Consider the following 12,609-nt stretch of genomic DNA (forward strand, 5'->3'; position numbering starts at 1 on the left):
GGTAGATCACATAACTAATGAGGAAGTATTGAATAGGATTGGGGAGAGGAGAAGTTTGTGGCACAACTTGACCAGAAGAAGGGATCGGTTGGTAGGACATGTTCTGAGGCATCAAGGGATCACCAATTTAGTATTAGAGGGCAGCGTGGAGGGTAAAAATCGTAGAGGGAGACCAAGAGATGAATACATTAAGCAGATTCAGAAGGATGTAGGTTGCAGTAGGTACTGGGAGATGAAGAAGCTTGCACAGGATAGAGTAGCATGGATAGCTGCATAAAACCAGTCTCAGGACTGAAGACCACAACAACAACAACATCGACAGTTAAACTGTTGCAGATGTGACTAGCAGAGGACAGGAAATCGAGGCAGTGTATGATGTTACATTACAGACGACTACCTTCAATCAGTCTTTAATTTGTTAATATTGAATATTTTGTAACAGTTCCTGTGGTATACTGAGATACCAATTGGAACCAGATGTCCTGTGGACGTTCGTCCGCAGCAGGAACATCGCTGCGCGCAAACCTATCACGCTGCCCGCGAGGATCACGCCCCTTGGAGCGAGTTCCACGACGAGAGACGCGCGCTGAAGTAACCGTGCTCGAGCAGAAGTAGTCAGCTGCAAGTTGTAAGTCAGCTCGTGGCTTCCTAGGGAGTTCCTGCAGAATTTTCTTTGTGTCTCCGAGTTGTCGAGTGGGACAAAAACAGTGGCCGAGAGATAGACAGTGGTTTAGTCCCCATTAGAAATACAACAATGAATAAATTTATCGTGTACGGACAGAGACCGCCTGCCTAGAGATTGAACTGAATTTTGTCAGTTTGGAACTGTTGTTCGAATAGCACATCAAGACAGCAGAGTAACTGTCTTCCGACTTTAGTTCGAAGAACATTATTCAGTTTGTGTTCATGGAGCTATAGGCAACGCAGAACAGATAGGCTAAACTTGCATTCAACAATTTCTGTAGCCGGCATTATCAAAGCTGAGTGGTACATATTTTACTATTCACTATTGTGTGCTACCATCAATTTGTGTGTGCTGCCGCTTGCGTCCTAGCGGGACACCTGTGTTATTCTTTTTCAGTGGCACCGAGATATACATCAAAGTTGACGTTTGAATAATGTACGAGTATATTCTGATAACAATCAAGCAGCCCCTTGCGTCACAAAATTTCGAAGTGTCTCTTTAATGACGAAAACAAATGCTTTCCTTATACCAACCACACCAGATAAAAAAAAAATTAATACATTCAGGTACTTCACAGTAATTAATAATTTTATTTAGACAGAGGTAGAATGGAGTAAGAAATGTTCGTGATCGTTGTTCTGCATATTTTGCTACATACCAGGAATATTCACATTCGTAAAATGTGATGGAAACTGACAATGCAGAAATTACTGTAGCTTAAAAGTACTATTCCGCTCATAAACCTGAAATGGCAAAGAGCTAACGAAAATTATGTTTGCTGACAATTTTCTGAAAAATGTTTCAGACTTTTGAAAAAAATTTTATATCGAGAGGCTGAATTGGTTCTGGGTGGAATCCGAATTATATTAAGTCTTTTAGTCGTCCTCCTAAAGACGAGGTGTCGTCACGTCCAGACCAAGAGTGCAACAAAAGCGGTGGATTATTTTCTGCTAATGATTAGAAGGCGTTTCGGACGTAACATTTAAAATTATTCTCTTCCATTTTCCCAGATTTTACAATGCTGATTGCAAGATTTTTGCAAGTAAACCGCCATTTTTTAAAAAAATTTTTGGTCCTAATTTGCCTTGATGTTCTTGAAGACAGCTTTAAAGCTATGGAAACAGTAATCTACTAATACGAGAGTGAGTCAAATGAAAATTTTAAATATTTTTTTAAATATTATTTATTGTCCAGAAGTAGTATAAAGCTGTATTACCATTCAACATAATCTCCCCCACGCTCAATGCAAGTCCCCCAGCGCTTACAAAGTGCATAAATTCCTTTAGAAAAAAATTCTTTTGGTAGTCCGCGCAACAACTCATGCGCCGCGTGGTGTACCTCTTCATCAGAACGGAACTTCTTTCCTCCCATTGCGTCTCTGAGTGGTCCAAACATTTGGAAATCACTTGGGGCAAGGTCTGGTGAGTATAGTGGATGAGGAAGACACTCAAAATGCAGGTTTGTGATTGTTGCAACTGTTGTACGGGTAGTGTGGTGCCTTGCATTGTCATGTTACAAAAGGAAACCTGCTGACAGCAATAAACGTCGTTTTGATTTGATTGCAGGCCGCAGATGATTTTTTAAGGAGATCTGTGTATTATCAACGGGTGACAGTGGTCCCTCTAGGCATGTAATGCTCCAAAACGACGCCTTTTTCGTCCCAAAAGCGTCAGCATAACCTTCCCTGCTGATGGTTCTGTTCGAAACTTATTTGGTTTTGGTGATGAGGAATAGTGCCATTCCTTGCTCGCTCTCTTCGTTTCCGGTTGGTGGAAGTGAGCCAGGTTTCGTCCCCAGTAACGATTCTTGCAAGGAAGCCATCACCTTCTCGTTCAAAGAGCCGAAGAAGTTCTCCACAAGCATCAACAAGTCGTTCTCTCATTTCAGGAGCCAGCTGCCGTGGCACCCATCGTGCAGATACTTTCTGAAACTGTAGCACATCATGCACAATGTGGCGTGCTGACCCATGACTAATCTGTAAAAATGCTGCAATGTCATTCAGTGTCACTCGGCGGTTTTCCTTCACAATGGCTTCAACTGCTGCAATGTTCTGTGGAGTGACAACTCGTTGTTCAAATGGCTCTGAGCACTATGGGACTTAACTTCTGAGGTCATCAGTCCCCTATAACTTAGAACTACTTAAACCTAACTAACCTAAGGACATCACACACATCCATGCCCGAGGCAGGATTCGAACCTGCGACCGTAGCGGTAGCGCGGTTCCAGACTGTAGCGCCTAGAACCGCTCGGCCACAATGTTCATCTTACTTGCAATTGGGAGCGCCAAGTCTAATACATCACTCTCGGTAATGGTTCACTGACTCCCACGAGCAGTTCTAAATCTTTCAAATAGTTTCTTTTTCACATTTATGTGAGTTTCATTTGCATATTTCACACTTCGCGTGAATCTATCTTCCATTTATATAATTCATACTGTAGATATAAGCGTGCAGACATAAATATAGTTCAATTTGTAACACTATTATTCAATCAGCCATCAAATTTATAAAAAAGTTTTACATTTAAAGTTTGTTCAAAAAATGTTCAAATGTGTGTGAAATCTTATGGAACTTAACTGTTAAGGTCATCAGTCCCTAAGCTTACACACTACTGAACCTAAATTATTCCAAGGGCAAACATACACACCCATGCCCTAGGGAGGACTCGAACCTCCGCCGGGACCAGCCGCACAGTCCATGACTGCAGCGCCCCGGACCGCGCGGCTATTAAAGTTTGTCGTAATATAACTGTGATATGAAAGAACTATATCCAATGTGCGATATATGTGACGTTAGAGAGCTTTACTAATGTATGTATGTAACTTATGTAAAAAAATGCGTAAAATGTGTGATTTAATAAATAATATTTTGTCGTGGATTAATGATTGAAAATATTTGTGTATGTAATTTTATATGTTTGTGCAAGTTGTCATTTGTATAAAACGGTACATGCTTAGGGATAATGTGTAGGAAATGCGGTTTTTTTTTTTTTTTTTTTTTTGGCGCGCTACCTGTAGAGCGAGCGGGAACGAGAGAGCACAGTCTATAGGCAGCAATGAAAGACGCCACACTCGGGCGGAGCAGGCGATGCCTTGTCTGGAAACTGTTACACAACAGCCTCGAATGACGACTGCTGTATTATTTCGGCCTTGGCACAAGTTTTTGGGCTACGTTACGGACGTTAGAGTAACGCCAAGAAGAATTAATTAGTCCATACTTCAAAAAACTTGTACGCCGTGAGTAGTGTAGTTGTCATTACTGACCTCTAAACTCAACAACAACAGCCAACAGGCTACGGACTGTATAATTAGAATTGTAGAAGCGTGGTGGTGGTGGTGGTGGTTAGTGTTTAACGTCCCGTCGACAACGAGGTCATTAGAGACGGAGCTCATGCTCGGGTTAGGGAAGGATTGGGAAGGAAATCGGCCGTGCCCTTTCAAAGGAACCATCCCGGCATTTGCCTGAAGCGATTTAGGGAAATCACGGAAAACCTAAATCAGGATGGCTGGAGACGGGATTGAACCGTCGTCCTCCCGAATGCGAGTCCAGTGAGCTAACCACTGCGCCACCTCGCTCGGTGTAGAAGTGTGAACCATTAATTCGAAATTAAATTTTTTTGAATAGTTATTCTGTTAAACATAAAATTCTGTTCACCTTATAATTTTATTCCTAAACATTCACTTATAAAGGGCCCTTTCCTGGTGTTTGGTCATTCCGAGTAAACCTATCACAAAAACATTTGAAGTATCTACAAAAACTAATTTTCATCTTTCAATAAATGTCTGAAAATAATTGTTGTGAACTAATTTCTAAAGTCAAGCTAAAGGTACGGTATGATTTACGTAGTAAAAGTAATTGTTTTCATACAAATTTTAATACTGCCAAAAAGACGATTTTGTCATGCGTATAACTGAGGTTTTACAAGTTTAAATATTGAGTGATGTAAGATAAAATTCTTTCAGTTGTAAATGAAATTCAGCAAAGTACAAAAAGTTATAAAAAGAAAACTGCTCATGTGGCTCAGTAACACTGAAGTAGGGTTGCATAAAAATACTGAATGAAAATATAGAGTGACCACATCCTACCTTTGGCTTTTGACAGATCATTTGTTGAGGAAAGGGTACAAACCAAGTGTCTTAATAAATTTAAATATGTATATTATGCTATTAGAATATTTAAGTACGTAATTTGTAAGTTGTACAAAATGCAATAATAGAAGTATCTCCTAACCAAATTTTTTTAGCACATAGTGACGATTAAAAATTCCTGGCCTTTCTAAATCCAAACAGTATATGTTTGTTGGTGTAGTTGCTAAAAGATTCTCGTGTCTTTCTCAAAACCACATCCTGAAAAGTTATATTTATTTATGAAGTTAGGGAAGAGCATGAAAGTAGGCTAGATTTACTTCTTCTGCTTTTCTGAAACAACCATTTTTTTGCCTAGATAGTCCGGCGACCATAAATCCCTTACACAAACCACTTAATTAACTTGGTACAGAGAGGTTCTAGGTTCAGTATTATTCCATTTTTACTGCGTTGCTTTCTGTCAGCTAGAAAACTCTTAGGAAAAGGAACTAATAATCTGTTTTCCATATCCATTAGTTATACATAACGGTAAAATAGTGTAAAATGGGTAACATTATACGACGGTTATGGAAACTAGGCGCGTTTCTGACGTTAATGCACAGTTCGCCATATAATAATGTTAAATGGCGTTTTTCCCGTGACAGGACCATTTGTTCTGTTGGGGTACAGTGATATAAGCTAACTCCGAGGGAGATCAGTGTCTCACATTCCGTCGACATCGAGGTCATTAGAGACGGAGCACACGCTCGGAATGTTTGAAGGACAGAGAAGGAAATCGGCCATATCCTTTCAAATGAATCATACCGGCATTTATTTGGAGCGATTGAGGGAAAGCACGAAAGACCTAAATGTGGATGTCCGGACGTGGGTTTGAACCGTCGCCCTCCAGAATGCGAGTCCAGCGTGGTATCCAATGCTCCACCTTGGTCTGTACCAGATCTAATCAGTCTTTATAATGATAACGACAGTTAATGAAAAGTGACTCGTGATTTCGCGTCATATATTTCTTTTGTGGATGTCGGTGCTTTTCGGTTGGAGTTAATTTTAAGTTAAAAGATATGAAACTGTAGTTATACTAAATGGAGAGTCTCAAGACTCTAGGAGGAAGATGAACAAAATTGTAGGCAAATTCAAACGGTTATCGTTGGTGGACTGTCGTTTATCCAAAGTAACCAAACTGTAATGACTAGATCGTAGTAGAGACATAGCCGGAATTAAATAACTTAAAAATTTCATTATTTCTCTCCACATAGGTGCAAAGAATGCTTTTCAGCGGTGTAGTCATTTCCCTGTTACGGGACTTTCGCGCTGGCCTAGGTAGCAGCGTCGTTGATCAAACACAAGGTATTGTCGAGAAATCGCAAGCTCTGACTGCAGGCGAGGTCAGACACCTTTACGACGTCGACCGGACGTGACCCAGAGCTCCGAGCCCTGCGTCTGGCTGCCGTAACAGGAAAACGTAAAGCCGAGGAGACGGTGGCCATTGTAAACAGCCGTAAAACCTGCCTCCGTACGCAGCACCTTCCGGCTTCCGCTCTAGTTTCGGGGAGAAACAAAAAAAGGGATGGAAGTGAAGGGATGACGGGGGAGAACACATGCACAGCTGTGCGGAGGGGATTTGCCCGCGCTCCACGGTAGGGGACACATCGGCAAAGGTAAACATGCGGTATTACGGACGCCTTGTCGCGTAAACAACGGGGTCACACGTAAGGTTAGATTCCCCAAAACAAGCAGAGACCAAAACTCGTTGTCCTTTCCGGTGAGCTTCAACAGCGACGTCGCCTCCGCAGTTAACACAAAGCTCATTCTGAGATTTACAACTTTAAATCTGGTGTTAAAAAGTAATTATCTTTATGTGTTACTACGCATATCCTTTTAATAGAAAAAATATACGTGACATGGCACAGAGTTTGGCTTCCGAAATCAGGGTGGTAAGTGAAGCGAGACTACGTGATATGCTCTCTCTCTCTCTCTCTCTCTCTCTCTCTCTCTCTATATATATATATATATATATATATATATATATATATATCACTCTCTCCTTATCACACACTCTCTCATCAGACCCACTGTTGCTCCTTCTCTTTAAGATCCCCTTTCTGTTTCATGTGCACTTCTTACATTGTGTCACCAAACTCACTCTCTTCGTTTTTCCTGTCAACATCCCCCAGTCTCTCTTGCTTGTGCTTAATTTTCTTCATCTCGTTGAATGCAGGATGCTGGGTACGCAGCAGAAATATCTTGAATCTGAACTTTCTTTACCCCTTTGACAGAGCACGACCAGTTTACGTATATAAAATTTCAGTCTTTAGTGCACACCATCACATGTAACTCTGAGCCGTAGGATATATCGACCTCTCAAGAGCAAATCAGCGTCAGAGATACTAGCTAACTGTATCGCTGCTAGGATGATTCAAATAACACTGCGTGCAAATGGTGTACACTTCTATCTTTGGTAGCAGTTACTTACAATATGACGTTATGAACATATAGCTAAACGACATCGTGATGTAATAAACGCTGATTATTCAGACAGGTGTCCTGAACCTGATTTGCGGTTGAACGGTTGGCCACGATTAATATACGATGCTGCAGTGTCTGTTGTAACCGCCACAAATGGAGGAAGAGACTGAGAGACCTACATTAAGTTCTCTGTAAAATTCAACTAACTCGAATATACCCCCTCCCCCTTCCCCTTTGTTAATCTGCATTGAAGCAAAAAATACATGGAATGTAAGTTTATAAATCACTTGTTATTATATACGATGTCAGGTCATAGATTGAACACGCCATATAGACCAACAGTAACCTATTTTCGAGTCTAATTTCCTTGAATCACTCTACGTTACGGCTGTAATAATTGGCGGGAGTTCCACGCAATCATACTCCAGCAACAAGGAATTTGTAACTGTTGATCAGGTAGTAGGTTTTCTCATCTGATACAAATATTTACGGGGTGGACGGTCGATTCAATAATGAAAAATTTCCTTTGTATTAAATATCGCAGCTTCTTCGATGTTTTCGTTTATATTGTTATCCTATTAAAGGTCTGCCATCCACTGATTAGGGAAACAAATTTTACAAATATTTCGCTCCTAAACTGCACAACAACCATCATTCTTATGTAGATATAGAGCAATAACTACTCAAATATCTATATTTGTACTGCTTGTACCCACTTCACATTGTTTAGTTTTATCAACTATCAGTATACTGAAAAATCAGAGGTGGGAGAGGGAGGATGTGCAACTGATTGTATGAACGTCCAAAGTAAAACAAAAACGCCTAAGTCAGGAGACCGTTACTGAAATGAACACACGTAACATTTCAGGATAAAATGAATACCTGCAAGTCTAGATGACATACAGTTCCATGAAGACATTAATCAACTTGCACGGACGTCTGCAGTTTGGTGTAGAGCCATCTACGTAAACTTGGCATTAGAGAAATATTGGTGCTAGTTAATTCCGCGGCGTAAAGCGTTTCACAGTATTATCCTACGTATTATAAATCTGAAAGTGGCAAATGCAGTCTGGAAAAGCACCGTTTGTGTTTTTCAGTAACAATACACTTCGTGTTTTCCTACTTATGTATACTACTGCTACTACTACTACAATGACTGCCACTACCAACTCGAATAAAATTGCATTGTCTTACAAACCACATCCTTGTATCCAGAATTGGCAATTTATGAAATTTAACTCTTTAACATGGGACTACAGTTATGTTAAGTGCACAGCAGAACTGTGAAACCAGACTGCCTTAGCTGAAATTTGAAGCCAGTTACTGTTTTGCATTTCCTTACCACTGTGTCGGCTGTGATGTCGTACCTGTGGTGAGATATCCATGACGTGGATCGCTTCTCCTGGCGTCACGTCGAAGACGTCGACGAGACTTGACGAGGATTCCCCGGTAGCTGGATCGAACCACTGGGCGACCTTGTACACGGACCCAGTGCCTGCAAACGCAAGAATCGGCATTGACACAACAAGAATTAAAAAAAAAAAAAAAAAAAAAAAAGTTACATGATAACCATCTAGGTCAACTTGGAAAATGTATCCCCTACGTCGACCTTCCCAACAATTACAGTGGCTGAAAACAAATGAATAAATAAAGCACCCAGGAAGGGATGAGGAAATGAAACGAAACTTCGCAGGTAGGGAGAATACGAAATGTTATTTCAGTGATTACGAAATCGAATCAAACATTATGAACCTCATTATGTGTCTGATACTGTACACTCTCTGAACTCAATGTATGTACTGATCCTGTCCTAAGGCGAGTTCGTCTACAACTGTTACACTTGGTCCTTGATATCCTGGATACTAGCACTTGGACGGAGCTGCCGTCTAATCTGGACCCACACATGTTCCCGCGATATTGCTGGTCACAGGAGTATTTCAACATCACACAGAGAAATGTGCCATGTGTGAAAGAGAATTATCCTGTCGAAAAATGGTACCACTATACTGTCGCATGAGAGATAAGGCATGAGTACGCAGTATGTCCGTGACGTATCATCAGAGTTCCCTCAATCACAACCAGCTGTGACTTCAAGTCATACCCGATGGCTTTCAACACCATGTCCCAGGAGTAACTCCGCAGTACTTCTGCAAAATACTGGAAGAAGGGGACCGCTCCCCACGTCGACGGCATGCTCGCCGACGATGCTCATCCAGGATAGCGCACAACACGACACATGGTAGAACGCAAAGCGAGGTCATTCATCTGCAGTCTCTGCTTCCCAGTAACGACACCTCCTCAAATGCAAACGCATATGCTGTGGTACTAACGATAGCCATCGGTTGGATCGGCAGTTCCCTAGCTCGCCTGCTGTCAGTCTCCGATCAATGGTTGCTTCCAGCTGGCAGTTGCAGATGTTTAACAACACGGTGGACAATACGGCACTCATCCCTAGTGGTAGTCGGACGTGCTTGACAGGAACCTTGACCACAAATATGCCTGTCCTTATGTTCCCACGTAGTCTAACATAGGGCCCCTATTATGTAGGGCCGGCCGCGGTGGCCTTGCGGTTCTAGGCGCTGCAGTCCAGAACCGCGGGACTACTACGGTCGCAGGTTCGAATCCTGCCTCGGGCATGGATGTGTGTGCTATCCTTAGGTTAGTTAGGTTTAAGTAGTTCTAAGTTCTAGGGGACTGATGACCTAAGATGTTAAGTCCCATAGTGCTCAGAGCCATTTGAACCATTTTTTATTACGTAGGAATGCCCCACGATTGTGGATTTTACACGATTCTTCCAGACGAATTAATGGGGACCAACAAGGAGGACCTTTTCGAGCCGGCCGGGTTGCCGAGCGGTTCTAGGCGCTTCAGTGTGGAACAGCGCGACCACTACGGTCGCAGGTTCGAATCCTGCCTCGGGCATGGATGTGTGTGATGTCCTTAGGTTAGTTAGGTTTAAGTAGTTCTAAGTTCTAGGGGACTGATGACCTCAGCCATTAAGTCCCATAGTGCTCAGAGCCATTTTGACCTTTTCCAACTCTGCCAGGTGCTAATAATGCTGTTTCATATGTTCTTCTCAGTAATCATTCAAGGTCTGATACCGAGCGAGGTGGCATGGTGGTTAGCACAATGGACTCGCAATCGGGTCGATTTCGGCCCCAACCCTCAACCAATCCGAGTGTCTGCTCTGTTCCTAATGACCTCGTTGCCGCCGGGATGTTAAACCCCAACTTTCCTTCCTCTCTTCAGTATCTGACCTATTAGACTTGGTAACAACACTGAAAACGAACCACGATGACCAACTCCGGTGGTCCTTTTACTTATCACAGCACCCATTTGTGTAAGTGTACGAAGCTATACTGACTTTCAATCATATCTTTTGCTTGTTTAAATTTTAACTCTTTTCTCCCCTATACATTTCATTTCACCCTACATCTCCTGGCCTGTAACACATCCCATCCCGGCTACGTGTGTGTGCTCTTCCTGTGGCTATTTTCGAAATGAGGGTCGAAGGAAATTTCTCGAGGCTGTAAGTGACGGACCAGTCTTTCTCTGATGCCACTAAGTCGGTTAAGGAGAAGACCTGAATGGTTGGCTAAAGAGCGAGTGGTTTTCCCATTACGACTAAGACATTTTGAGGAGTAAACGTTTGAAAAGCCATGGCTGTATGCAGTATTTTACGGTAGAGGGATCAGGCGAATGGGAAACGACCAATAAAACTTCCTGCATGCCACTCAGTCCTAAGGGCTCCCACATTAAATAATTTCGTGGCGCGGTCTAGAGGTCATGGCCGGCAGCATTCGTGGAGTTACGGGGCGCCTGGGGCGAAAGCCGTGTTGCGAAATGTTTTTCTGAAGTCTGTAGCTGGTGATCCTGATTGATGAACTAAGTTATTTTTCTAGTCTAAAAGAAGTGAAAGTGCATTCTGCATGCCCGTGAGACAGCGTGGAATTATACGGTTTGCTGGTTTTCTAGGCGTGTGTTACAGTTTAGAGAGTCTGAAGACCTTCAGTAGGCAGAGGCTTTAAATTAAGTTGCGGAGCCAAGTACAGTAGATAGCCGGACGGTGGTTTTAGTGGACGAGACGGCTTGAAAAGGTTTGCACTGAAGTCAAGACATTACATTGCGTCCGCAGAGACTTCTATTTTTAGGCTTCCGTTCTTCGGTTGGTAATAATGGAGCCCTTATGATGTCAGTCTGTCTGTCTGTCCTTGTGTTAAGATCCAATTTTCTCAGGAACTGGTAGAGCTATCAAGTCGAAGTCTGTGTCAAAATCTGAAGTCTACGGTTCCTCGATGGTGTAAAAACTTATAGCTTCTATGTGGATGCAGTCAAACGATACGGCCATTTATGTCACATATTTTGATACCCGTAAAACAATAGACTAACTGCCTACATACATAATTAATTTAGTACAGAAGCCTCATAGCAAAAGTCCTAGCAGTGCTTGTTAGTTTTCTTTTATTTATTTATTTTAATTTCGAATCATATTACAGTTTGTTACGGAGATTCTCGGCGAAAAATTGATAATGGTCAGTTGCATCGAACGTACTGAACTGTTTGCAGTAAACATATTCTAATCCAGCGGTCGTACACTATGTGATCAAAAGTATCCGGACATCTGGCTGAAAACGACTTACAAGATCGTGGCGCCCTCCATCGGTCATGCTGGAGTTCAATATGGTGTTGGCCCACCCTTAGCCTTGATTACAGCTTCCACTCTCGCAGACATACGCTCAGTCAGCTGTTGGAAAGTTTCTTCGAGAATGGCAGCCAATTCTTCACGGAGTGCTGCACTGACGAGAGGTATCGATGTGGGTCGGTGAGGAATGGCTCGAAGTCGGCGGTCCAAAACATCCCAAAGGTGTTCTATGGGATTCAAGTCAGGACTCTGTGCAGGCCAGTCCATTACAGGGATGTTATTGTCGTGTAACCATTCCGCCACAGGCCGTGCATTATGAACAGGTGCTCGATCGTGTTGAAAGATGCAGTCACCATCCCCGATTAGTTCTTCAACAGTGGGAAGCAAGAAGGTGATTAAAACATGAATGTAAGCCTGTGCTGCGATAGAGCAACGCAAAACAGCAAGGAGTGCAAGCTCCCTCCATGAAAAACACGACCACACCATAACACCACCGTCTCCGAGTTTTACTGTTGGCATTACACACGCTGGCAGATGACGGTCACCGGACATTCCCCATACCCACACCCTGCCATCGGACCGCCACATTGTGTACCGTGATTCGTCACTCCATAAAACGTTTTTCCACTGCTCAGTCGTCCAATGTTTACGCTCCTTACACCAAGCGAGGCGTCGTTTGGCATTTACCAGCGTGATGTGTGGCTAATGAGCAGCCGCTCGACCATGAAATCCAAA

The 12,609-nt window shown here is 42.6% G+C and overlaps 1 protein-coding gene across 3 annotated transcripts in view; it reads right to left on the reverse strand.

The window, feature by feature from the left end:
- Positions 1-12,609, reverse strand: part of LOC124622155 (semaphorin-2A-like) — a 1,077,868-nt gene that overhangs the window by 76,622 nt on the left and 988,637 nt on the right. For all 3 annotated transcript variants that reach the window (XM_047147795.1, XM_047147796.1, XM_047147794.1), the window contains one exon: positions 8,600-8,727. In XM_047147795.1, coding sequence (XP_047003751.1) covers positions 8,600-8,727 — 128 coding nt within the window. The remainder of the gene's footprint in view (positions 1-8,599; positions 8,728-12,609) is intronic.

This window comes from Schistocerca americana, chromosome 7, assembly GCF_021461395.2.
Source record: "Schistocerca americana isolate TAMUIC-IGC-003095 chromosome 7, iqSchAmer2.1, whole genome shotgun sequence".
Taxonomy (NCBI): Eukaryota; Metazoa; Arthropoda; class Insecta; order Orthoptera; family Acrididae; genus Schistocerca; species Schistocerca americana.